Source organism: Hemibagrus wyckioides, linkage group LG13 (genome assembly GCF_019097595.1).
Source record: "Hemibagrus wyckioides isolate EC202008001 linkage group LG13, SWU_Hwy_1.0, whole genome shotgun sequence".
Classification (NCBI taxonomy): domain Eukaryota; kingdom Metazoa; phylum Chordata; class Actinopteri; order Siluriformes; family Bagridae; genus Hemibagrus; species Hemibagrus wyckioides.
The window spans coordinates 11,616,829-11,644,734 of NC_080722.1; the positions used below are offsets into that span (position 1 = coordinate 11,616,829).

Sequence of the window (27,906 nt, forward strand, 5' to 3'; positions counted from 1 at the left end):
ATCTATCTATCTATCTATCTATCTATCTATCTATCTATCTATCTATCTATATATATTTATTTATTTATTTTAAAGAGTGCCACAGGGGGAGCGCAGTACTATCAGTATCATCACCATGATAAAGTAAATTCTGATAAAGTAAATTTATAAATATAAATCAGGATATCCAGTCCACAACCAGGAGGCTTCAGTCTTCCAAAGGACTGCCTAATTAGTGCCTCTAAAACCTTGCTTTACTCTCAGGGAGTGCTACCCTAATCTACCCAAAAGGCAGTAAAGCAGTGGCTGGGCACAAAAAACCTCTGGGGACCACTGCATCTCTGAGATCCTGAACCAAAGTTAGCCTGGAGAAATGTTACTGTGTGTGACTGCAGGGGTCAGGAGTCTCAGTGAAGGAGAAGGGCTGTACTGGCAAGGGGAGATTTGCGCAAAGGCTGCTTCCCAGTTCACCACAAGGGCTAGCCAACAGCAGCAGGCTGTGAATGAGAAGTAAGTATGCGACTTCACACAACTACACCACACGCTGTTTTCACGTGGCCATGTTTATTATTCATTAGTTGACAGCCAATACAAATGGATTTTCGTGTAGAAATATTAACACAATAAAGCAAAAAAAAAAAATGGTGGTGTAATATCCATGAATTTTTATTGATTGATATGTTCAGTGAATAAACAGAGTTATTTTGGACAGTCTTGTTATGTACTGGTTTTCATTTCAAACAGAACAGTTATCATTTCCATCCATTAGAATACAAGTCAAAATTGTATGTTCCACCTTCACATACATCACCCGCATACATAAAAACAAAATGACTGCAGATGAATAGTGGATTTGTCATATTACAAATTTTATTTATAATGCAATTTTGTAAATATATGATCTACTAAATCAGAAAACATATTTTGTCTGCCAAAGTTTACTTTATTATACAATTAAGAAATTTGACAAAAGTTACATTTTCTCATTGGTAAAGTACAAGAAAAATCACATATGCAGGTAGTACTAATAATAATAATAATAATAATAATAATAATAATAATAATAATAATAATAATAGCACATGTCAACTGGGATAAAATAGAGCCCTATTTCCTATAGCATGTCTCCCTCTGTTGGTCACAACATATCAAGACATGAAGGATTTATAAGAAACACCGCTATAAATTCTGAGTACATGCTTTCCAGGTTTCTCTGCTTTTAAATATAAAATAAGGTATAAATCCTGACTTTAGTATTATAAAATTTGCTAACATTAATTCTTCACTTAGATAAAACCTTATATTGAGGTTATGAAATACAACTAATAAGAAAAGTATACAGATTATGTAATGTAGCATACATACTGTTTAAAATATTAATACAATCACATTTTTATCACATTCACATTTACACACAAATTATTTTATTGTATATACAGGAAAGCCAAAATGATTACATATTTTACTGAGTAAAATATGCTGATGTTCTGCAAGCTGGTAGATTTATTTCTTTAGTTTATTATGAGATGTTGCATTTCCTACTTAATCATCTGCCACTGGATCAAATTACACATGATAAAAATACATCAGTTCATATCCAGTGCATTTACTTTGTATTTGTGAGTGACGCTACTTTTAGTCCTTTCACAGTTTCAGCCTCTAGTCTTCTGCTGATTCTCTTATAGATTTCAGACTGGTGTCAGGGTCTGCTTTTGAGTGTATGGGAATAGACAGATCTCAGAGTTCTGCTCTTACTGAAATGAAGTCATTGAGCATGATCTACCCCTGTTGGTTTATATTTGAAGCAAACATCAACTTTAATCAGATACCATCGAAATGTGTATAATTTAGGTGTCTGAAAATGTTCTATTTGTTATTTTGCCTACCTTAATGATGACCGAGATGAAGTCCTAGACAGCTGAGAAGCTGAGCCAAAGCCAGAGCTTTTATCATCATCATCATAATCATAATATCCATCATGCACTGTTGAATCAGACAGAGTTTCATTAATAAGTGAAATCTGAATCCAAAATGACATTTTTAATTTAGGCAAAACAGCAGAATGATAGATTTATTTGTTAAAATTTAATTTCTGAGTATTTTAGTAATTAAACATTATTCTAAAATGCACCCTGTCCTGGAGGGCCATTTTAGGGTTTAGCATTCTTTCACATTTTACACATTCTACATATGAAACACAAATCTGTAGCCCTTCAGGACTGAGGGATGATGCAAAGGTCTTGTTTTTGTGGCTTTTTTGACAAATTCTGGCTTATGAAACTTGAAGGGAAAAAGTGAATAAGACAATTAAAACTATTCATTTTGTTAGGACAAAATCAACAATATATTACAATATGTAATATCCCACTGCAAATGTCTGTTAGTTCTTGAAAAAAAAAAAAAATTACTGTTTGGTGGGTCCAAGCCCATGCTGCCATATTCCCTTCTGACTTGTAACATCCTTTGTGAGGGTTGATTGCTGACAGTGGAAGATTTCTTCTCAAATCTCTCACAGATTTCTTTGTCTAACTCAAAAGGACAGCTCTTGTTTTTTGCCACTACGTGTTCGATCATTCTCATTAGCTCAGAGACTTGCACGTCTTCTTTCTTCCCTTTAGTGTCCAAAACATGGTACCTGTTTCCACATTTTTCTACAAGCCACTGCAGCGCATCCCCTTCACTCTCAATGTGCAGTTCTATGTCTATGTCTTCCATCCAGCCTCCAGTGGTGAACAGCACTATGGTGTGATTCCAGACAGAGTCACCAAGAAGTTGCAGATATTCTTCAGTAATGAGTTTGTTCACCTCTCTGAAGGGAAAAGCTGCTCGCACAACCAGAAGGAAAACAACAGGTGCATCTTTGGAACAATGAGTATGAACACTCTCTACTATCTGCCAGTCAAGCTCAGGCGTTACCTCCAAATTATGGTCCCAGTCCCAGCCTGGAGTGTCTACTACAACAACCTGTCTTCCTGCTACTAGTCCATGCTGCTGCTCACTCTGAAAAGTCTTTTGTCTGGAAAAACTGTTTTTGCCTAACATAATGTTTCCAACTGTGGTCTTTCCAGCTCTTCTATAACCAATTAGCACAATGTTGACCTCAGGATCACTAGACGAGGTTCCTGTAAGCAAACAGAAATATTCAGAAATGATTTCTCGATGCATTTAGGTAACACAACGAGTTATTGGAGAATAATATTATGTGATAAAGTTAACTTGAACTAAAAAAAAAACAGGTTCAGGAAAATAGTTACATTTACCATTGTAGAAAACCTGTGTTTCTTTCCTGTTTTCACTTAAGCTAGACAAGATATAAACAGCCAGGCATTCATCAGCCATTAAATTTTAGAATTTAGAAAGTTCTATGAAAATCCTCTCCCCTGATGATTCTCTAATAATTAAACTGAATGTATATTTACTGAATTCTCACCTCTTTTTAATCCGTTCACTGCAAACATTTGTAGCATTGGGACTCATTTATCCATCATTCAGTAAAGTTAAAGTAAATGTTAGTAAAGTTTTAGTAAAGTGGATGAATCAATGTTAACAAAAAAATTCACAAAATTTGCCGGATTTACAAAAGAAAATTATCTGCCACATGCATTGCACTTTTGTTACCTTTTTCAGATTTTGAACCAGTTGCTCCTCTTTTCTCCTCTTGTGTCTTCAGTCTCCTCTTTTTAGCTTTGTCTTCTGCAATCTTCCTCTTCTCTTGAACCTCCTGCAAAATCATCTGATCCATTTCAAAATGGCCACCACCGTTACTAGCAACAACCTCATCAATCTTTTCAAGCAGTTCAGAAACCTGAGAGCGATCGTCCTTGTTGTTGTTGTTGAACACATGGTACATGTTGTTACATTTCTTCACTAGCCACTGGAGAGCTTCCCCTTCACTCTCAATAAACTGCTCAATCGTTGTTTCTCCCAGAAAGTCCCCACATGTGAACAGCACCATGGTGTATCTCCAGAAATTCTCACCAAAAAGCTGAAAGTGTCCCTCAATTGCCCTCTTGCTATTTTCAGTGAATGAAGTGTCTAAACGGACAAGCACAAGCACAATGTGGGGGCCTGGTGGACACTGAGTTACACTAAGCACTATGTCCTGCTTGCAAAGCTCAGTAGTGTACTCGACTGGGTGAATTCTCCATCGGCCTGGAATATCCACTACAGTAACATGCCTTCCTTGAATGACTCCTTCACTTTTTACACATTTTGACGTCCTCTTTTTGGGAAATGTCACAAATGCTTCCTGTGCCAGGATTGTGTTTCCTGTTGAGCTCTTTCCAGAAAACTGATAACCTGTTAACAAAATTCTGACCTCTGAACTGTGACTTGTGCTTTCTAAAAATAAAATAAAAATAAAGAGCAAAATGGATTAATAAGTTTATTACTGATTAAATTATCTTGATTAAATAATAATTTAATTAATTATTAATAAAGAAAATTATTACTCTTGTTTCTCTGCATTAGAACATTTTCTCAAATGATATGGAAACACTGACATAAGCTAACAGCTGGCTATTTATTTTACATTAAAGCTCCAGTGCAATTTATTTTTACTGTAAGTGATAATAATACAACATGTTTTATCTGTCTAGTCAACTTTAGTAAGCTAACATGTGCTTTGTTTTTGTGCTGATTCCAGAGAATGAGTACAGTTACACTGTGGCAGTATAATTACACTTGCACACCCTTCAACTTGTTAACCTCCAAATCTTATATCCTACAGACAGGATGTATGATTTATATGTCTGATTTACCAACAGTTTTAAATGAGAATTTTAACAAAGATATAATATTCTACTTACCCATTTTTGATCTCAGCATCTTTCTGTGCTTCTGAGTCATTAGTAGTCTTTGTTCTGCTCGCTTATCTTCAGCTTCCCTCCATTTCTGTACAAGGTAGATCTTCCTGTGTATCTCACAGTGTTTGCCTTTGTTTTTCTGTAGCATCTCATCTATCTTCTTTAGTAGCTCTGTGACCTGAATTCTGTCACCATGGTCTGTGTTGCTGAGAACATGATATCTGTGTCCACATTTATCTGTAATCCTCTCGAAAGCTGCTCCTGATTCCTTTACACATTTTTCTTGCTGGTTGTCAGAAGAGTATAATAATATTGTATGATCCCAAACTTCCTGGCCAAGAAGCTCCATGTGTTCCTCCACTGAGATAGCCATATCCTTTGTGACCTCACCAATGGCTAGAAGGATGGCATGAGGTCCAGGATCACACAGAAGCATGCTGAGCATTAGCTCTTGCTTATCGCACTCTGAATTGTCAAGCAGTGGAAGTCTGGACCATCGATTAGGTGTGACTACCACTGTTAATTTTCTACCAGCTATCTCTCCATCCCTCTTTATGCACTTGCTACTCTGAGATCCAAACACCTCTCTCCCAAGGATGATGTTTCCAATTGAAGCCACATCAACCTCACTGGGTCCAATGATGATAATCCTCAGATCTGAGAGAGATGTGAAATTTCTAGTCAGTTATGTAATCTTTTGTCATTTGGCCTGTCATTCTAATGACAATACAATGAACTAAACATAAACACATGCTTTTGTTACAGCATCTAAACAGAACAATATATAATGACTTGCAAAACTACTGAACCCCCCAAAAATTAATCAGATTTACTCAAATAACTAATGATAAATATGCATATTCTTTCTGCCAGCATTTTTTTCTTGCTTCTGCCAGCAAGAAAAAGGTCTTTGAATGTTGGTTTTCGTTTTTCTTTTTTGTTTTTAGAAGTTGGTGAGGGCCACAGAATTGTTATTTAGGTGCCTTATTAAAAATTTAGGTGCATTATTAAAAATTATGTTCATGTTATAATTATAATTATAATTGAAGGATGGTGTACTTTCTTGTACCCACAATTATACTTTTGATTCTTTTTTCTTTGGTTTTTCTCAAATTTTCTATATCTGAATTTCAGAACTGTCCTGGATGGGTTTGGTTAGCTGCTTGAGCTTAACTATAATGCGTTAGTAGTCTAACATTTCCAACATTCCTCTTTCAAGAACAGGTCCTTTTATATTTAGATCACATGAAAGTTTTTCTCATTACATTTGGACACCAAGCAACTAAATCTGACTGAAATGCAATTTTTCCTTTAAATCATATTTTGTGCAGACGAATAATCTGTGAAATTCACCTGATTCTTGAAGTGGGTCTCCAATTGAAGCCATTCTTCGTGCTGTCACAACCTAGAAATATGTTCACACTCCAAATTTAGAGCTGGGCAAAAAAGCACTCAAGACTGTTTTAATGAAAAAAAAAGAAAAAAGGAGACAAAAATATTGTTTTTTATATGTAGAGAGGAGGAGGGAGAGAGAAGGAGGGAAAGAGAGAAACAGACACAAACAAGCAGTCAGGATTGTTTTAATGTACACGATCACGTCTTCAATTAAATAAAAAAACATGATTAAGAAAAAAGAAAAAAGGAGACAAAAATATAGCTTTTTATATGTAGAGAGGGGGAGGGAGAGAAAAGGAGGGAAAGAGAGAAATAGACACAACCAAGCAGTCAGGATTGTTTTGATCACGTTTTCAATTAAAAAAAAAAAAAAACATGATTAAGAAAAAAGAAAAAAGGTGACAAAAATATAGCGTTTTATGCATAAAAAGAGGGGGAAAGAGAGAGAGAGAACAAGCAGGAGAGAGAAAGAGAGAGGGAGTTTTGAGTTTGAGTAAAAACCACCTTTATTGGGTCAGTCAGAAAGCTAAGACAAAACTTATACTAAACCACTGATATAAAAAGTCAAACAACAATAATTATTTATATGTTAACAAGAAAATAAGATAAATAAATAAATGTGGTAAACCCTTCTCCTCAATAAAATATAACATGGCACACGATTTTAAATTCAAGAGTAACTCCTCATTTTCTTTGTAAAGCACACACTACAATCTCTTTATGCTCCAAGTATGTATAAACACTGGCAGTTTCCCCACAAACTCACAGTATGCATATTCAAGTCTGACTTTAGCTAATGAAAAACAAAACACCTTTGCCTGTTTGCCTGTCAGAGGCTGTCTGGTGAAGAAGACGAGGGATGGCTAAAGGAGCATATGGGTGAGAGGATGCCAGCATGAGAGTTCCAGACTGCCGAGCGAGAGTGCCACAGTGGTGGCGACAACAGACAAACCGGCGTGAGCTGAGCAGACGAGTTACCGGGAGTACAAGTGAGCTGAGGTGCAGTGAGCACGACGATGACTGAGGGTTGTTACAACGAGGGATTTCAACAGTACTCATATTGTGAATACTGTTTTTAGTATTTGATCCATTCCAGTGGTGAGGTGGTTTGGGTGTACCTGTTGAGTTGGGACTGAACCAGGACTATTGCTGCTGGCCAGAAAGACATCATACACAGACTGCTTATAGACTGCTTATGGACTGCACCTTTTCCACGAATCATTCCTTTTAATATGTTCACTATTTTTAAAGTTATGTTTTCTGGTAAATAAAAGCTTGTTATGTGTTTATACTCCTTGAGTGTCTGTTGATGCCTCACCCTCTGTGGAAAATTTGAGTGGTACTGAGTTCAAATTGGTGAACAGAAAAAGACAAATTGAGTCCTGGGTCTCTGTAAAAAAAAAAAAAAAAAAAATCCAGGTGGTGTACTCAGCTACTGATTATTAAAAAGAAAAAGAAAAAAAGAAAAAACTGCCCTGTAATATATTGCTGTTCTCCCCTGTCAAACATACACCAAGTTCTCCCTCTATGCTTCAGACAGGAGGAGATCTCAAAGATGTTTTCAGGTTTTGAGTTGAGGACATGAATACTTGTCATTTAAAGACATGACATTATTTAATTTTAGGTGTTTAAAGCCTATTTATATTATTTTAAAAGAACTAGCTATTATCACGATCTTAAGAGTTCGTGGAAAGTTTTCAATAATATCTCTTTACTTACATTGTAATTTATTATAATTCCACTCACTAAGAGCTGATTAACAAGGTGTTCGCCTTTTCAAAAACTAATACTGCTTTATTCATCAGAGAAACAAAAGGGATCTGTTCAAATTTAACTCTTTCTCTGATTTTCAGGAGGACATCCTCCACCATTACACTCTCTACATGTATGCACCTGAAGCCATGACCGAGAGATAAAAGTGACGTCCCTTCAATCACATTTTGAATATATGTATATTTGGTCTATTAAACAAAAGAAAGCAAGAAAGCAAGTAAAAAAAAATTATACAACATTATTTTACCTGTATCTGAGCTGTAGGATGCAACCTCTCCTCACACACAGCAGTGAGAAATGAAGAGAGTATAAACACAACATTCAGGAAAAACTGGATGGACTACTGTGTGAGAAAACGAAAGTAGTTGAGTCATGTGACAAACGAAACAACTGAGAATGGTGCTTTTTTGCCTTGGATTCCTTTGGTAGATTAAGAAAAAAATACAAACTCCACAAAAATCTAATGTGTAATCAACCTCTCATCACATCAAATACATACACATCTACACACAAGTTTGCTGATACTTAAAAATAAGAGAAGCTGCAGGCCACAAACAACAACCTTTGGGGACCACTGCAGCTCTGAGATTCCCAACCATGTTACTGTGTGTAGCTGCAGTGGGCAGGAGTCTTGGTTAAGGAGAGTGTGTTTACTCCCAAGGGGAGATTTGTGCAAAAACTGCTTCCCAGGTCGCCACAAAGGCTAGCCAGCAGAAGCAGGCTGTAAGCGAGAAGCAAGCATGCAACTTCTACCTACCACACTACCACAATATTTGCATCACATCACCATGAGGGCATTTGACCTTTAAACAGAATCGCCTGCATATATAAAACCAAAATGACTGCAGATGAATAGTGGATTTGTCATATTATGTTCAGAATGGTTTGGCAGTTTCCTAACTGCATAACCTACTAAATCAGAAAACATATTCTGTCTGCCAAAGTTTACTTTATTATACAAGTAAGATATTTGACAAAATTTACATTCTCTCATTGCTACAAGAGGAAACATATGTGCATGTAATAATAATAATAATAATAATAATAATAATAATAATAATAATAATAATAATAATAATAATGAATAAATAATAATTATTATTATTATAATAAAAGCACATTTCAACTGTGGTAAAATAGAGCCCTATTTCCTGTAGCATATCTCCCTCTGTTGGTCACAAAAATATCAAGACATGTAGGTTTCATAACAAGTACCTCTATAAATTCTGAGTACTTACTTGTATACATACATACTGTATATATACTTATAGGTTTTACTGTTTTACAAATATAGAACAGGCAAAAAATAACGACTTTAGTATTACAAAAGTTTACTAACATTCATTCTTCAGTTAAATAATACCTTATACTATGGAATAAAATAATAAGAAAAGTATACAGACGATGTAATCCATAATAAAATTCCTGATGTATACATACTGTACTGCATAAAACATCAAAACACACTTTTTTAAATATTACATTTTAAAAATATTTCATTCTTTTTTTATGATTATTTCAGTGTCTCAGTTTTCAGCCTCTTGTCTTCTGTTGATTCTCTTACAGATTTCAGACTGGAGTCAGGGTCTGATTTTGAGTGTATGGGAATAGACAGGTCTCTCAGAGTTCTGCTCTTACTGAAGTTGTTGAGTGACTCACCCCTGTTGGTTTATATTTGAAGCAAATATCACTTTTAGTCAGATACCATTGAATGTGTATCATTTATGTCTGAACATTTGTCTATGTTTATTATTTTGCCTACCTTGATGATGGAGAAGGCTGCAGAGATAGAGCTGAGCCAAAGCCAGAGCTCTTATCATCATCATCATCATCATAAGAACCATCATGCACTGTTGAATCAGACAGAGTTTCATTAATAAGTGTTAGAAAATCTGAGTCCAAAATGATATTTTTAATTTAGGCAAAACAGCAGAATGATTGATTAATGTTTTATTATTAAATAGATGTATTCAATATATGCCATTATACATTACACTAAAATACTTCGTAGGGGATACAGCCTGTCCTGTGGAGCCATGTTAGGGTTTAGCTTTCTAATTTATTTAAAACACAAATCTTTAGCCCTTTGGCTCCCAGAGTTGATGACTGTCTGTTTGTTGTGATTTTTTGTCAAATTCAGGAGCAAAGAAAATGTTAATAAATAACAATTAAAACTATTCATTTTGCTAGGAAAAAATCAGCACTGTAGTATAACACTGCCATCATTATTTTAGTTTCCTTGATAAAAATGATACTTTAAAAAAAGAAAAATTACTGTTAGGTAGAGGCCAGACCATGCTGCCATATTCCTCTCTGACTTGTAACATCCTTTGTGAGGGCTGATTGCTGACAGAAGAAGATTTCCTCTCAAATCTCTCACAGATTTCTTTGTCTAACTCAAAAGGACAGCTCTTGTTTTTTGCCACTACTTGTTCTATCTTTCTCATCAGCTCAGGGACTTGCACGTCTTCTTTCTTCTCTTTAGTGTCCAAAACATGGTACCTGTTCCCACATTTTTCTACAAGCCACTGCAGCGCATCCCCTTCACTCTCAATGTGCAGTTCTATGTCTATGTCTTCCATCCAGCCTCCAGTGGTGAACAGCACTATGGTGTGATTCCAGACAGAGTCACCAAGAAGTTGCAGATATTCTTCAGTAATGAGTTTGTTTACTTCTTTGAAGGGAAAAGCTGCTCGCACAACCAGAAGGAAAACAACAGGTGCATCTTTGGAACAATGAGTATGAACACTCTCTACTATCTGCCAGTCAAGCTCAGGCGTTACCTCCAAATTATGGTCCCAGTCCCAGCCTGGAGTGTCTACTACAACAACCTGTCTTCCTGCTACTAGTCCATGCTGCTGCTCACTATGAAAAGTCTTTCGTCTGGAAAAACTGTTTTTGCCTAACATAATGTTTCCAACTGTGGTCTTTCCAGCTCTTCTATAACCAATTAGCACAATGTTGACCTCAGGATCACTAGACGAGGTTCCTGTAAGCAAACAGAAATATACAGAAATGATTTCTCGATGCATTTAGGTAACACACAGCAGGTTAAAGGAGAATAATATTATGTGATAAAGATCAAGAACTTGACTTAAAAAAAAAAATCAGGTTCAGGAAAGTAGTTACATTTACCATTGTAGACAACCTGTGTTTCTTTCCTGTTTTCACTTAAGCTATACAAGATATAAACAGCCAGGCATTCATCAGCCTCTCTTTTTTACTTTATCTAAATACCATTAAAAAACCCACAATGTGTCATGTCACATGCATTGCAGTTTTGTTACCTTTCTCAGATTCTGAACTAGTTGCTCCTCTTTTCTCCTCTTGTGTCTTCAGTCCCCTCTTTTTAGCTTTGTCTTCTGCCATCTTCCTCTTCTCTTGAACCTCCTGCAAAATCATCTGATCCATTTCAAAATGGCCACCACCATTACTAGCGACAACCTCATCAATCTTTTGATGATTCATTCAGTTCAATTCAGTTCATTTCAGTGAATGAAGTGTCTAAACGGACAAGCACAAGCACAATGTGGGGGCCTGGTGGACACTGAGTTACACTAAGCACTATGTCCTGCTTGCAAAGCTCAGTAGTGTACTCAACTGGGTGAATTCTCCATCGGCCTGGAATATCCACTACAGTAACATGCCTTCCTTGAACAACTCCTTCACTTTTTACACATTTTGACGTCCTCTTTTTGGGAAATGTCACAAATGCTTCCTGTGCCAGGATTGTGTTTCCTGTTGAGCTCTTTCCAGAAAACTGATAACCTGTTAACAAAATTCTGACCTCTGAACTGTGACTTGTGCTTTCTAAAAATAAAATAAAAATAAAGAGCAAAATGGATTAATAAGTTTATTACTGATTAAATTATCTTGATTAAATAATAATTTAATTAATTATTAATAAAGAAAATTATTACTCTTGTTTCTCTGCATTAGAACATTTTCTCAAATGATATGGAAACACTGACATAAGCTAACAGCTGGCTATTTATTTTACATTAAAGCTCCAGTGCAATTTATTTTTACTGTAACTGATAATAATACATGTTTTATCTGTCTAGTCAACTTTAGTAAGCTAACATGTGCTTTGTTTTTGTGCTGATTCCAGAGAATGAGTACAGTTACACTGTGGCAGTATAATTACACTTGCACACCCTTCAACTTGTTAACCTCCAAATCTTATATCCTACAGACAGGATGTATGATTTATATGTCTGATTTACCAACAGTTTTAAATGAGAATTTTAACAAAGATATAATATTCTACTTACCCATTTTTGATCTCAGCATCTTTCTGTGATTCTGAGTCATTAGTAGTCTTTGTTCTGCTCGATTATCTTCAGCTTCCCTCCATTTCTGTACAAGGTAGATCTTCCTGTGTATCTCACAGTGTTTGCCTTTGTTTTTCTGTAGCATCTCATCTATCCTCTTCAGTAGCTCTGTGACCTGAATTCTGTCACCATGGTCTGTGTTGCTGAGAACATGATATCTGTGTCCACATTTATTTGTAATCCTCTCGAAAGCTGCTCCTGATTCCTTTACACATTTTTCTTGCTGGTTGTCAGAAGAGTATAATAATATTGTATGATCCCAAACTTCCTGGCCAAGAAGCTCCATGTGTTCCTCCACTGAGACAGCCATATCCTTTGTGACCTCACCAATGGCTAGAAGGATGGCATGAGGTCCAGGATCACACAGAAGCATGCTGAGCATTAGCTCTTGCTTATCGCACTCTGAATTGTCAAGCAGTGGAAGTCTGGACCATCGATTAGGTGTGACTACCACTGTTAATTTTCTACCAGCTATCTCTCCATCCCTCTTTATGCACTTGCTACTCTGAGATCCAAACACCTCTCTCCCAAGGATGATGTTTCCAATTGAAGCCACATCAACCTCACTGGGTCCAATGATGATAATCCTCAGATCTGAGAGAGATGTGAAATTTCTAGTCAGTTATGTAATCTTGTGTGAAACTAGTGCATTTGGTCTGTCACTCTAATGACAAAACAATGAAATCACTTCTTTGTGCTACAGAATACTGTACTGTGCAAAAGTTTTAGGCAGGTGTAAAGAAAAGATGTAAAGTAGGAATGTTTTCAAAAATATATATAAAAATTATTCAATTTTGTAGGACCAGAGTCAGGTGTCTAATTAACCAATTATATCAAGCAGTTCCTATTGATCATCCAACTGTTTTCATTTGCAGTTAGCTGTTTGTTTATAGAGGTTGGTGAGGGCCACACATCATTTAGGTGCTGATAAATAAAATCATATGTTAATGAAAGGAGGGTATTTTCTTGTAACAGTTCTGTTGCTTTTTTCTGAAATTCATAGGTCTGTACTTCAGAACTGTCCTGGACTGGTTTGGTTAGCTGCTTTGTGATATTTATAGTGAGATCACGTGGCACAGTAACTGCACAAATATGGACATCATACAGACTGTGACTGAATATCAAATCCATTAAAGCCTTTTAAGGGGTTATAACAGAAACACGGACGAATATTTCTGTAACTTTTAGATTTTAGCTTTTAGATGCAAACTATATTTTCAAATCATATGGGCTATTTTGTGTAGATCAATAAAATCCCAAGTAAATCTATTTCAGTTCCAGGTGGCATCATTACATTAAATTTCACGGGGGCTGTATAATTATGGAAAGCACAGGTAATGTTAAGCACCAATTCTAAATAATATGCTATTTGCTTTCCACACATGACCAGAGAAACAATGACAATTGACCAATAGTTCAGAACAATCTGTGAAATTCACCTGATTCTTGAGATGGGTCTCCAATTGAAGCCATCCTCTGAAAATTTAGAGCTGGGCAAACAAGTAGACAGGACAAATAGATTTCTATAAAACAAACAGACAAAAATATAGCATTACACACACACACACACACACAAATGTTGTACAGCTGATATATGATGTAACCAGATGTTATTAGAGGTTTAGAGCATGGCTGGGCAATTAATTTCTACAGGGGGCCTGAAGGGCTGAACCAAGGATAACTTGTACTTAATTCTACCCAATATTAATTTAAAAAGTCTAAAAGCTAATCAAAATCTAAAAAGCAATAAATTATATATTTTGATTAGCTGCTACTGGTAATCAGAATAATAAGGATATTCTGTAAATATTTATGTAAATTCATGAATTGTTGTGTAGGTCAAAGAGGAAAATAATCCTATAGAATTAATAAACAGATTAAAACAAAAACAATCATTGCATCACTGTTTTATTTTATTTTTAACTTGTTAATCTTCACAAATACTGAAAAGATGTTTTGCATTAGTTAAAGATAAGCAACTGCTCAATCCCAGAGCCAGTGAAAAATGGTCAAAGTTGACCACTCTGTTCCTCAGCTGAAGCTCCAGATTTCCCGCGATGTCCTCAACCCTTCTCGTTACAGTGCGTGGGGAGAGGGGCACGTTCTCAAATGCTCCCTTTTTCTCTGGGCATATCAGAGTCCACCATACACTCCTTAATAAACTCTCCGTCAGAAAACGGTTTACTTTTTCTAGCGATTTTGTGAAATATGACATAACTTGTCTTGACAGCTGCATCTCTGGGTGTGGGAAGTTCTGTAAAAAGTCCGTGTCGGGTTTGCACCGTGTCCAGCACAGCCTCCGGCTCCTTTGCGCGCTCTTCATCAGACAAGTTCTTGTATTTCTCTTCGTGTTTGGTCACGCAGTGGCGATTCAGATCGTAATCTTTGAACACAGTGACCTGTGTACCACAAACTAAGCACACGGCTTTACCTTTGATTTCTGTAAATAAATATTTTGCAGTCCATGTCTTGTTGAAAACGCGGCATTCGGAATCAACTTTTCTTTTTGTAACGGGAGCTGACATTTTTAGGGGCATTAACGTGCCAGCATCACCTGTTACTGTTCAGAGACGCACGTCCATAAATAATAAATAATAAAACTCCAGGTTTTTCAAAATAAAAGCAACACAGTTGTATTGCGTGCACAGCATAAATACTTCTTCATTTATGTTCATGACTGACTTAACGCGGGCCGGACAGGGACGTCCAAAGGGCCAGATGGGCCGTAAAATGCCCAGGTCTGGTTTAGAGCCTCTATAGGAAAAGTTGCATTTCCCCCTATACTAGTATCATTCAAGCTACATTTTAAAGCAGACAATCACACACACCAAACAAGCTGTTTTTATCACAGTATATTTGGTCGATTAAACTAAGAAAACAAGTTATAAAGTCTTTTTTTTTTTTACCTGTATCTGAGCTGTAGGACCGAAACACTCCACACACACACGACAGTGAGAAATGTACAAAAACAGAATCTTGTGTGTGTTCAGAAAGCTGGATGGACTACAATGTGATTTAAGAAAACGAAAGAAAACGCCGGTGCACTCTATAAGATAAAAATAAAAGCTGAAACACGTACCAAATACCGACATATTCAACAAAACAACTGAGAATGAGGAAATGTCAGGTCTTTTTTTTTTTTTTTTTTGGTAAATTAAAAAAATATAAACCCCAAAACAATCCCAATGTGTTTAATGTGTAATCTAACCCTCACCTTATCAAACAACTACACATCTACATACAGGTTTGCTGATATTTATTAAAAAATAAGAGTATCCCAGAATTTACTGCATATTTTTCACTGTTTATTCTCTGATATTATTTTATACATTCCCAAAAATAGTAAAACTGCATACTATTATATTTCATTATATAAACTTTGAAACATGAAAGCGAAGGCATTATACACTGTAGATATTACTGCAGGATCTGAGCAAGGAGATTTAATTCACCTCCAATTCAACAATATTTAATTAAATTCTGTCTCTCACACCACACCCTCACTAGTTACTCAGTCACACCCACACTTCTCAGCACCTGTACAACAACAACAGGGGAATTTGTGCTGGCATGAAGGTCAGGCTGTGCGTGACATGCGGCAGTATCATTAGTACATTATTACATCTGTAAAAATTCAGACTCTAGTGTACATTTACTGCAACAAAATCCTAATAAAGTGTTTACACAAGTAAAATAATGGTGAGCAATTTAAAGCCAAAACAGTATGCAGGTGTGATGTGGTCACTGTGTTAATCCAATATTATTATTACGAATTCTCTATTCAAGTTCAGGAAACTGTAATTGCAGCTTGACGTCTGCTACATGAACATGTAGTGGAATGATGAAAAAAAAAAAAAAAAAAATCTGGAAAGCACAAAAATCAAACAAAGAAAATTACAGTAATTTACATCATTTTACAATTTCCCTTTCCAGTGCACTCACATCAGCACATTTGTACACTTATAAAGTTCAGCTAAAAAAGAATGTAAGATGCACCACATGTTCCATCTTTTTCTACACTGCAAAATATTCATAAATGTCTAAAAGAGAAACTTTCCCCCTTTTCCCTTTAGCTTTATACACACCCTTCACTCATTTATTAGTATGTCTTATAGCTACACCGTCTCTCAGCTTCAATTATTATATCGGTGACAAGGTAGATATAAATATACTAACAGCAGCCTGTCTTTTATGCAGGCCTCCAACACAGCATTCATTCTAGTGCAACAGACATGAGTGTTATTGCTCGTTCATTTCTACCTACAACACAGACAGGGATGAAGGAAGGTGTCAAACAGTCTTACAGGCTAAAGTCAGTAATAAATATAATAACTACAAAATCTTTATATGGTGAGTGTAATTAATAAAAGGGTGTGTGAATGTTGCTACAAGGCATACAATATGTGTATGTAATTGCATATCTACAATAGTGCTGTAGTAGTGTTTCAATACAAGAGCCTGAGCTTTGGACTGAAGCATGAGTTTGGACTATAGTACAGTTGGTACAAAGTCGACTGTCTGCATATTTCTCAAAATACAGGCTCAAAATTTGTCAGGGTGATGTGGCATGGTCTGAACACATGGGGTGTGAATTACTGACTGAAATGTGTGAACATGCTAGCTGTGTACTATTGGGCTATTTAATGTTTCAATTGAATACCTGTGATCATACCATAGAATATGATTATTGTTTTAACAGAACATAAATACACAGGCATACACATTTGGACTTGTATGCAGCTATAGCAATCTATTTTTTCATACTATAGTCAAAGATAAATGCTAAATTATTCTATTACAGTGAAGCTGTGTTCACTTTGTGAAAAATCCAATTGCTAACTAGTATTTGGTATTATTCAATATATAGGACCATTTTTCATCTGAGGTTATAGTGGTTAATAGCAGGATTAGCTCATATTTACTCAATAAATGAACACTACTTTACATATACCAGTGAACATGTGAATAACACTACATCATGATTAAAGCAAATTAATAATTTACACCTAGAGGGAATTTAAATGACACACAAATCACACAAAAATGCTGAGCCTGTTAAGAACGACTGATTTCCATTTCACCTTCATCCTTTAAAAACCCAAGTGAGAACATAACAGCTTGTTGTCAAAGGACACAGTTACTGCATCAGGTTTGGTGAACATCTTTAGAAATGCTGCAGTTTTCCTAGCTTCTGTATTGAGCTGTCAGAATCCTGCTTCCTCTTTATGTTCTTGTCCTCTTTATTTCACACATTAATATATGGAACAGTGCAGCAGGGGCATGGGAAAATAGTGGAAGAGTGGTAGAAAAAAATCTCACTGTAAAGAGGTCACAGTCTTTTCCATTTACCTTACCTTCCATTTAACTTCTGATATCAGCTGCATCTGACAAACCATGTAAATGAGAATGGTGAAAAACACAGTTTTTAGTTTTTAGTCTATCGTATCCAATTATGACATTTCCCTTATTAATGGCTTGTTCTTTGATGGCTATGAAGTCCAATCTGTGATCCACAAACTTTATGAACCACAAACTTGGATGTTGGGCAAGTATGTAAAGTCAGGGTTAGAGGGAGCAGGCATGGCTCTATTAGTTTTGAAGTATCTTCATATTTCTCTCCAATTCCATATACACTATTACTATATGGCAGAGCTCCAAATGGTACAGTTAACAGCAGTCATGAGGGGTTGACTTAACATGTCCTAAGTGAAGTTTTTAGCTTACCACTCCTTTAGAACCCCTGTGGAACGGAGGCCCAGATAAAGCTGTCCATATAGGACTTGCCATGGCATGTGATCTTGAGGCATTCCGATAACAACCAACACAATTGGTGTTCACTGATTCAGTGTTCAGTTGCCTTGCAGTCTATTCTAGTGAGCACAATGTTGTACATATTTACACCACATGATCCTCAAGATTCCATGCAGGCAACTTATATGAAAGTGCTCTAGCAACCCTAGATGTCGGCTGAATGTGACCCAGGCTCTGTAGCTGTCTAGGACAATAGTAATACAGCTTTATAGATGGTAACATTGGTAGGTAGATGAAGGCTGGACAGGCTTGTTTAATCTGGTTGTGGATTTCGTGGTTGATGTTGCAGCCCTCAGTGAGAAAACTACTGAAGAATTTAAAGGATGAAACAGGAATAGTGGGTGGTGGACTGCACCTTCACAGGCTTGTCAGCTCAGTTTTGGTAGCATTGCCTGACAAGCCCAATCTGCTGTAGGCCTTCACAGACATGGAAAGGATGGTTTACAGGTCTTCTGGGATGTGCGCCACAGGCACACAGCTGTCAGCATACTGCAATTTATTGATCTACACTGGTCTTTGAAAATCTATTTCCATCCAGCCTGAAAGCTATAATGATCCCACTACTGCTTTTCAGCCTGACATGGAGACATTTATCACATTTGTGACACTTAAGAAGAAGGTGTGGCCAGTCTCTTATGATGTTGTCAATTAAATAAATTGTGCGTGCATCAGAGATGTTTTATATATAGTTTACTGCTGAAATAGTTTTCATCCACTTTTAACATTACTTACTCAAATCATTTTATTGCACATATAATAAAAGCCAAATAGACTTTTATATAATACCAAGTAAAATACACTGATGTTCTGCAAGCTGGTACATTTATTACTTGTTTTTGCTGATAGTTTATCATTAGTTGTTGCATTTCCTACTTAATCATTTGTCACTGGATCCAATTACACATGATAAAATTACATTAGTTCATATCCAGTGCATTTACTTTGTATGTGTGAGTGATTCTTATGGAAATGTCCACATATGCCCTTTTTTCAGCAGAGCAGCATAATACACACACACATGCACACACAGTTAAATAATAGAGACATGGGAGAAAATGTTTTGTGATACATGAGCTTATCTAACTTTTATAAAGCCCACGTTCCCACATGGCCATGTTTCCATGTTTATTATTCATTCTGTAAACTATGGTGGCACAATGTAGATGAATGTTTAAAGATTGATATATTAATTTGGACAGTGAATAAGCAGTGTGTTAGACACATAAAAATACTCACACTAGTCCTAAGTAGTAGTGGACTGTAGATCTCTCCTCACCATCACACAGTAATGTCATGTATTTGGTTTGTATCTCAAATAGAACAGTTACCCGCATACATTACAGTAAAATCAAAATGACTGCAGATGAATAGTGGATTTTCCTTATTACAAATCATGTTTAGAATGCATTGGCAGTTTCCTAAATGTATGATCTACTAAATCAGAAAACATATTTTGTCTGCAAAAGTTTACTTTATTATTCAATTAAGATATTTTACAAAATTTACATTCCCTCATTACTAAAGTACAAGAGGAATCATATGTGAAGATAATAATAATAATAATAATAAATAATAATAATAATACTTTTCAAGTGTGGTACAAACAAGCCCTATTTCCTGTATCATATCCCTCTCTGTTGGCGTAGGATTTATAACAAGTAACTCTGTATGAATTCTGAGTACATGCTTTAAAGGTTTCTATGCTTTACAACTATATAACAAGGTATAAATCAGTATTACAAAAGTTTTGCCATTTATTCTTCACAGATAATAAGAAAAGTATACAGACTATGCCATCCATCATAACGTTCCTGATGTATGCATACAGTATAAACATCAAAACATACACTTTTTTTTTTTTAACATTACTTACTCAAATCATTTTATCACACATATAGTAAAAGCCAAATCGACTATTATATAATACCAAGTAAAATATGCTGATGTTCTGCAAGCTGGTACATTTTTATTACTTCTTGTTGCTGATAGTTCATCATTAGTTGTTGCATTTCCTACTTAATAATCTGTTACTGGATCAAATTACACATGATAAAATTACATCAGTTCATATCCAGTGCATTTACTTTGTATTTGTGAGTGATGCTATCTCTAGTCCTTTCCCTGTTAATGTATATTTCAGTGTCTTGATTTTCAGCTTCTTGTCTTCTGCTGATTCTGTTATAGATTTCAAACTGGTGTCAGGGTCAGACAGGTCTCCCAGAGTTCTGCTCTTATTAAAGTGAATTTGTTGAGTGCGACCTACACTGTTGATTTATATTTGAAGCAAACATCAGCTTTAGTCAGATAACATTGAAATGTGTATAATTTAGGTGTCTGAACACATTCTATTTATTAGTTTGCCTACCTTAACAGTGAAGTGGATGAAGTTCCAAGCTGTAGACATGGTGCTGAGCCAAAGCCAGAGCTCTTATCATCATCATCATAATAGCAATCATCATCATCCACTGTTGAAAAAGACTTTCCATAATAAGCATTAATCAGTCCAAATCGATAATGCTTCTGAAACTTAATGGAAAAAGTACATATACTAAGCCAGTTAAAACTAGTCATTTGGTTAGGATAAACTCAATCCTGTAGTATATAATGATACATCTTTATTTTAGTTTTCTTGATAAAAATTAAGTATTTAAAAAAACAAAACAAAACAAAAAACACTTACTGCTAGGCTGAAGGATGTGCATGCTGCCTTGCAACATCATAAATCTCTCACAGATTTCTTTGTCTAACTGAAAAGGACAGCTCTTGTTATTTGCCACTACTTGTTCGATCATTCTCATCAGCTCAGGGACTTGCACGTCTTCTTTCTTCCCTTTAGTGTCCAAAACATGGTACCTGTTTCCACATTTTTCTACAAGCCACTGCAGCGCATCCCCTTCACTCTCAATGTGCAGTTCTATGTCTATGTCTTCCATCCAGCCTCCAGTGGTGAACAGCACTATGGTGTGATTCCAGACAGAGTCACCAAGAAGTTGCAGATATTCTTCAGTAATGCGTTTGTTTACTTCTTTGAAGGGAAAAGCTGCTCGCACAACCAGAAGGAAAACAACAGGTGCATCTTTGGAACAATGAGTATGAACACTCTCTACTATCTGCCAGTCAAGCTCAGGCGTTACCTCCAAATTATGGTCCCAGTCCCAGCCTGGAGTGTCTACTACAACAACCTGTCTTCCTGCTACTAGTCCATGCTGCTGCTCACTCTGAAAAGTCTTTTGTCTGGAAAAACTGTTTTTGCCTAACAATGTTTCCAACTGTGGTCTTTCCAGCTCTTCTATAACCAATTAGCACAATGTTGACCTCAGGATCACTAGACGAGGTTCCTGTAAGCAAACAGAAATATTCAGAAATGATTTCTCAGTGCATTTAGGTAACACAACGGGTTAAAGGAGAATAATATTGTGATAAAAATAAAGGGAACTTGACTAATAAAAAAAATAATCAGGTTCAGGAAAGTAGTTACATTTACCATTGTAGACAACCTGTGCTTCTTTCCTGTTTTCACTTAAGCTATACAAGATATAAACAGCCAGGCATTCATCAGCCTCTCCTTATTTTCTCATTATGTAAATAACCTTAAAAAACCCACAATGTGTCATGTTTAGAATTTAGAAAGTTCTATGAAAATCCTCTCTACTGATGATTCTGTAATAATTAAACTGAATTCTCACCTCTTTTCAATCCCTTCACTGCGTATATTTGTAGCATTGGGACTCATTTATCAATCATTTAGTAAATGTAGGTAAAGTTTTAGTAAAGTGGATGAATAAATGTTAAACAAATTTACAGAATTTGCCAGATTTACAAAAGAAAATTACCTGCCACATGCATGGCACTTTTGTTAGCTTTTTTAGATTCTGAACCAGTTGCTCCTCTTTTCTCCTCTTGTGCCTTCAGTCTCCTCTTTTTAGCTTTGTCTTCTGCCATCTTCCTCTTCTCTTGAACCTCCTGCAAAATCATCTGATCCATTTCAAAATGGCCACCACCATTACTAGCAACAACCTCATCAATCTTTTCAAGCAGTTCAGAAACCTGAGAGCGATCGTCCTTCTTGTTGTTGTTGAACACATGGTACATGTTGTTACATTTCTTCACTAGCCACTGGAGAGCTTCCCCTTCACTCTCAATAAACTGCTCAATCGTTGTTTCTCCCAGAGAGTCCCCACATGTGAACAGCACCATGGTGTATCTCCAAACATTCTCACCAAAAAGCTGAAAGTGTCCCTCAATTGTCCTCTTGCTATTTTCAGTGAACGAAATGTCTAAACGGACAAGCACAAGCACAATGTGGGGGCCTGGTGGACACTGAGTTACGCTAAGCATCATTTCCTGCTGGCAAAGCTCAGTAGTGTACTTGACTGGGTGAATTCTCCATAGTCCTGGAATATCCACTACAGTAACATGCCTTCCTTGAACAACTCCTTCACTTTTTACACACTTTGACATCCTCCTTTTGGGAAATGTCACAAATGCTTCCTGTTCCAGGATTGTGTTTCCTGTTGAGCTCTTTCCAGAAAACTGATAGCCTGTTAGCAAAACTCTGACCCCTGAACTGTGGCTTGTGCTTCCTATAAAAAATAAAGAGCAAAATGGATTAATAATCAAGTTAATTACTGATTAAATTATCTTGATAAAATAATGATCAAAATAATTATTAATAAAGCTAATTATTACTCTTGTTTCTCTGCATTAGATCATTTTCTAAAATGATATGGAAACACTGACATAAGCAACAAAAAAAACAGCTGGCTATTTATTTTACATTAAAGCTCCAGTGCAATTTGTTTTTACTGTAAGAGATATAATAATACAAATCCTTATCTCTCTAGACAACTTTAGTAAGCTAACATGTGCTGTAGGCTTTGTTTTTGTACTGATTCCAGAGAACGAGTACAGTTACACTGTGGCAGTACAATTACACTTGCACACCCTTCCCATAAAACAACCCTTACTAGAGAAACTCAACACAGCACACATCTTTAGAGTTGCAAATTATTGAGCGGCATCCTATTAGCTAGTTCCTATGAAAAGCATACCCCATGTTTTAAAGCAGTTTAAAGATGCTTTGTTCTACCAGAATAGGGATTTAAAATAAATAAATAAATACCCTTCAAATCTTACAGTATATCCTACAAACAGGATGTATGATTTATATGTCTTATTTACAACAACAGTTTTAAATGACAAATTTAATAAAGATATAATATTCTACTGACCCATTTTTGATCTCAGCATCTTTCTGTGATTCTGAGTCATTAGTAGTCTTTGTTCTGCTCGATTATCTTCAGCTTCCCTCCATTTCTGTACAAGGTAGATCTTCCTGTGTATCTCACAGTGTTTGCCTTTATTTTTCTGTAGCATCTCATCTATCCTCTTCAGTAGCTCTGTGACCTGAATTCTGTCACCATGGTCTGTGTTGCTGAGAACATGATATCTGTGTCCACATTTATTTGTAATCCTCTTGAAAGCTGCTCCTGATCCCTTTACACATTTTTCTTGCTGGTTGTCAGAAGAGTATAATAATATTGTATGATCCCAAACTTCCTGGCCAAGAAGCTCTGTGTGTTCCTCCATTGAGATAGCCATATCCTTTGTGACCTCCTCCTCACCAATGGCTAGAAGGATGGCATGAGGTCCAGGATCACACAGAAGCATGCTGAGCATTAGCTCTTGCTTATCGCGCTCTGAATTGTCAAGCAGTAGAAGTCTGGACCATCGATTAGGTGTGACTACCACTGTTAATTTTCTACCAGCTATCTCTCCATCCCTCTTTATGCACTTGCTACTCTGAGATCCAAACACCTCTCTCCCAAGGATGATGTTTCCAATTGAAGCCACATCAACCTCACTGGGTCCAATGATGATAATCCTCAGATCTGAGAGAGATGTGAAATTTCTAGTCAGTTATGTAACCTTGTGTCAAACTAGTGCATTTTTTCGGTCACTCTAATCACAAAACAATGAAAAACACATCCTTGTGTTACAGCATCTAAACAGAACAATATATACTAGCTAGTATTCAACTCACCCGGAATTCAACAGATTTATTTAAATAACCAGTGATAAATATGCATATTCCTCTGTCAGTATTTTATTGCAAACTCATGCTCTCTTAGTAGTATTCTCTCTAGTCATTTTACAAAGTTATAATGAAAAGAATCAAAAATATTGTTTCAGAATGTCATATTTCATATAATAGGTAATCAGTGAAGATGTGTTGTTTACTGTAAAGAGACCAAGATCAAATCATTGGGCAAGATTCAAAAGCATTAAGTGTGGCTGAATCTCAACGCAGTCCATCTCTCAATTATCATCCCTGCAGTGAAATCTGGTAGTGGCACCATCATGTTTTTCATTAGAACCAGGGAAAATTAAAGGGGGAATTAATGGAGTGAAATGCAGCTGCAATTATAAGAGGACATACTCCAGTCTGCTTAAAAACACCCCCAAAGACTAGATTTGAGCCCATTTTAGAGTGTAACAATTACTCTGACATCATGACTGATGTCCTTTTTTCTTGACTGCTTTTATAGAGGTACTCAGTTTTTGATGATTAACTAATCTTGTGCCTTTCATTAATAAAACCTAGCTGTTAATTACTTTCATGATTGTGGTAGTAAGAAGGGTGTGCATTTTATTTTTTGACCCGGTCTCTGAATGTTGGTTTAATTTTTGCTTTGTTTGGTTTGTTTATAGAAGGTTTGTGAGGGCTACAGAATTGTTATTTATGTTACAGTATAATTAAAAGAGGGTGTATTATTTTGCACTCATGTCTGTACCTTTGATTCTCTTTGTCTGTACCTTTTTGATTTTCTCACCTTCGACTTTCCGTGTCTGAACTTGTCCTGGACTTGTTGTCTTAGCTGCTTGATCTTGATATATAAAGTAATGCATGTTGTCTAACAAACTTTGCAACATTCCTCATTTGCATCTTCAAGTATCAGGTGCAATTAGATCAAATGACAAAACGTATTTAGGGGATTTCACCGGAAACAAGCGTGAATGTTTCTGCAATTACAACCTTTAGATTTATCTGTAAATCATTTTTCAAACTATATTGATTTCTCCTTCAAATAATAATGGGCAATATTGTGTAGTTCAGTGGTATACAATATTTAGTAAATCCATGTTAGCACTGATATTAAGAAACAATGCTGTTTTGCTATATTTGCTTTTGTTACATGATCAGAGAAACAACAATTGACCAATAGTTCACAAATAATCTATGAAATTCACCTGATTCTTGGGGTGGGTCTCCAATTGAAGCCATCCTCCGTGTTGCCGCAACCTAGAAATATGTCAACACTTGACAAACAAGCAGTCAGGACTGTTTTAATGTATTGCATCATGTACTTTTATCAATCAATACACATGATTAAAAAAAAAAAGAAAAAAAATGGAGGAGAGATGGACACAGAGAGAGAGGGGGGGCAGGAACAGTTGAGTCTCTGTAGGAACAGTTGCATTTTTGCCCATGCTGGGGTCATAAAAGGTACATTTTAAAATAGAAAAACACCCAGACCAAACATTAAGCTCTTTTATTCTACACCGTGTTTAATATTTGGCCTATTAAACTAAAGAAAGTGAGGAAAAAAGGCTTTTTACTTTACCTGTATCTGAGCTGCACGACCAAACCACTCCCCATACACCACAGTGAGAAATGAACAGTGTACAAAAACAGAACCTTGTGTGCATTCAGATAACTGGATGGACTACATTGTGATTTAAGAAAACGAAAGAAAACTCCTCAGTACACAAAAATAGTGTTGATGAGACTCCATTAATGAGAACTATGACTGATGAAGTTACCAAACAAAACAACTAAGAATGTGGAAGTGTGAAAGAGGAGCACACCACTCACTGCATATTTTTATAGTTCACTGTTTATTCTCTGATATTTTATACATTCACAAAAATATTAAAATTGCATACTATTATATTTCATTATATAAACTGTACATGAAAGCGAAGGCACTATACACTGTAGGATCTGAGCAAGGAGATTTAATTCACCTCCAATTCAACAATATTCAATTGAATTCATGTTAACAACACTCTCACACACTACACTCTCGCTAGTTATTCAGTCACACCCACACCTTGCAGCACCTGTATAACAACAACAGGGGACACTTAATAGGATCATTAGTACATTATTATATCTGTCATACTCTACTGTACATTTACTGCAACAAAATCCCTGTAAAGTGTTTACTGAAGTAAAATAACGATAAGCATTAACAGGTATAGCAAAAACAGTCTGCTGGTATGATGTGGCCACAGCATTATTCAAATTATATTATTTATATTCATATTTTCTATTTAAGTTCAGGAAACTGTAATTGCAGCTTGATTTCTGCTACATGAACACGTAGTGGAATGAACAAAAAAGCTGGAGAAACAAAACCTCAAACAAAAAAAAAAATTACAGTAATTTACAGCTTTTTACAATTTAACATTATGGGAAAAAAAAGGGGGAACAGAAAGAGATACTCCAAGAAGCTGGTAAACCTCTGCTAATCTCTGACCATATCCACTGCACCTTTCTTTTCTTCTTATATCCCTTTCCAGTGCACTCGCATGAGCACATTTGTACATTTATAAAGTTCAGCTAAAAAGGGAGTGTAAGATGCACCACATGCTTGTTCCATCTTTTTCTACACTGCACCAGCGATTATCTTCATCCTCGTAAACCCACTAGAACAATCCTTTGGCTTTCTTCACGTTCACCTGCTTCCATCCTGGCAAAGCTTCATACTCCATTCTTGTCATCTCTAGTGCTTTCTGTAAAAGAAACAGACACACAGAAACACAAAGACATGGTATTTGAGGAAACATTAAACTGATTAGATATTGAAAAGGCCCGTTGGGGGAAAAAAACACAGACACTCATGTTTAAACAGAATTACTCACAAATGCATATAGAGAACATTCCACACTTTTCATTTAGCTTCATACAAACTCTTCACTCAGTTATTAGGTATGCCGTACAGCTACACTCACTGTGCCTTTATATTAGCATCAGTTATAATGTCAGTGACATGGAAGGTACAAATATGCTAACAGCCCTGTCTTTTGCTATGCAGGCCTCCAACACAACATTCATACTAGTGCAACAAACACGAGTGTCATTGCTGTGCTTGTTCATTTCTACAGCACCGACAGAAGGAAGCTGTCATGTTTTCTAACAGGCTACAGACCATTACATTGTAATTGATAAACAGGCCTGTGAATGTAGCTACAAGGCATAGGTATATGTAGTTGCATATCTACAATAGTGCAGTACTAGTGTTTTAATACAGAAGCCTGAGATTTGGAGTGAAATACAGTTGGCCCAAAGTTGACTGTCCACATCGTGTTTTACAAAATCCTCTTCATAAAAAGGAAGAAAAGGCTCATATGTGCTGGGCCGAACACCTCAACTACAGACAAAAATGTGTGAGCATGTTAGCTAGTTGTGTACTATAGGTCTGTTCAATGTTTCAATAGAATTCCTGTGATAATACCATATAATACAACTATGGTTTTAATAATAGTCCTAACAGGACATTATAGACTTGGCATTTTATTTGACTTACTGTAGTCAGAGGTATATGCTAAACTCTTATTACAGTGTGTGACATTTGCGTTTACTTTCTGAACACAGAAATCATGTTGCTGGCTAGTATTTGGTATTATTCTATATTAATAGGTTCAGGACATTTCGGCTTCTGAGGTTATAGTGGTTAATAGCAGGGCTGTCTCACATGTACTGAATAAATGGACATTGTTGTACATATACCAGTAACCATGTG

At 36.1% G+C, this 27,906-nt stretch overlaps 4 protein-coding genes across 14 annotated transcripts in view; all 4 read right to left on the bottom strand.

Annotated features, from left to right (window-relative positions):
• Nucleotides 1-606: 606 nt before the first annotated feature.
• LOC131363960 (GTPase IMAP family member 8-like) lies at nt 607-8,281 on the bottom strand. The gene is made up of 7 exons (XM_058406964.1): nt 8,200-8,281; nt 6,138-6,189; nt 4,788-5,441; nt 3,598-4,320; nt 2,388-3,101; nt 1,866-1,962; nt 607-1,685 (listed from the first exon to the last, which is right to left on the bottom strand). The coding sequence occupies exons 2-7, from the start codon at nt 6,169-6,171 to the stop codon at nt 1,679-1,681; spliced, it is 2,229 nt and encodes a 742-aa protein (XP_058262947.1). The 5' UTR covers nt 6,172-6,189; nt 8,200-8,281; the 3' UTR covers nt 607-1,678.
• Nucleotides 8,282-9,087: 806 nt separating this feature from the next.
• Nucleotides 9,088-25,760, bottom strand: LOC131363222 (GTPase IMAP family member 8-like). The gene is made up of 7 exons (XM_058405543.1): nt 25,723-25,760; nt 25,349-25,400; nt 23,329-23,988; nt 21,931-22,680; nt 10,228-10,941; nt 9,715-9,802; nt 9,088-9,613 (listed from the first exon to the last, which is right to left on the bottom strand). Exons 2-7 carry the CDS (start codon nt 25,380-25,382, stop codon nt 9,466-9,468), a joined length of 2,394 nt encoding a protein of 797 aa, XP_058261526.1. The 5' UTR covers nt 25,383-25,400; nt 25,723-25,760; the 3' UTR covers nt 9,088-9,465.
• On the bottom strand, nt 11,247-14,704 carry LOC131363223 (GTPase IMAP family member 4-like). Its single transcript, XM_058405544.1, has 3 exons — nt 13,726-14,704; nt 12,227-12,880; nt 11,247-11,342 (listed from the first exon to the last, which is right to left on the bottom strand). The coding sequence occupies exons 1-3, from the start codon at nt 13,757-13,759 to the stop codon at nt 11,302-11,304; spliced, it is 729 nt and encodes a 242-aa protein (XP_058261527.1). The 5' UTR covers nt 13,760-14,704; the 3' UTR covers nt 11,247-11,301.
• Nucleotides 25,761-25,979: 219 nt separating the features above from the next.
• The window catches only part of svila (supervillin a), a 73,668-nt gene continuing 71,741 nt past the window's right edge, over nt 25,980-27,906 (bottom strand). For all 11 annotated transcript variants that reach the window (XM_058406175.1, XM_058406169.1, XM_058406170.1 and 8 more), the window contains one exon: nt 25,980-26,896. In XM_058406175.1, coding sequence (XP_058262158.1) covers nt 26,810-26,896 — 87 coding nt within the window. In that variant the 3' untranslated portion in view covers nt 25,980-26,809. The remainder of the gene's footprint in view (nt 26,897-27,906) is intronic.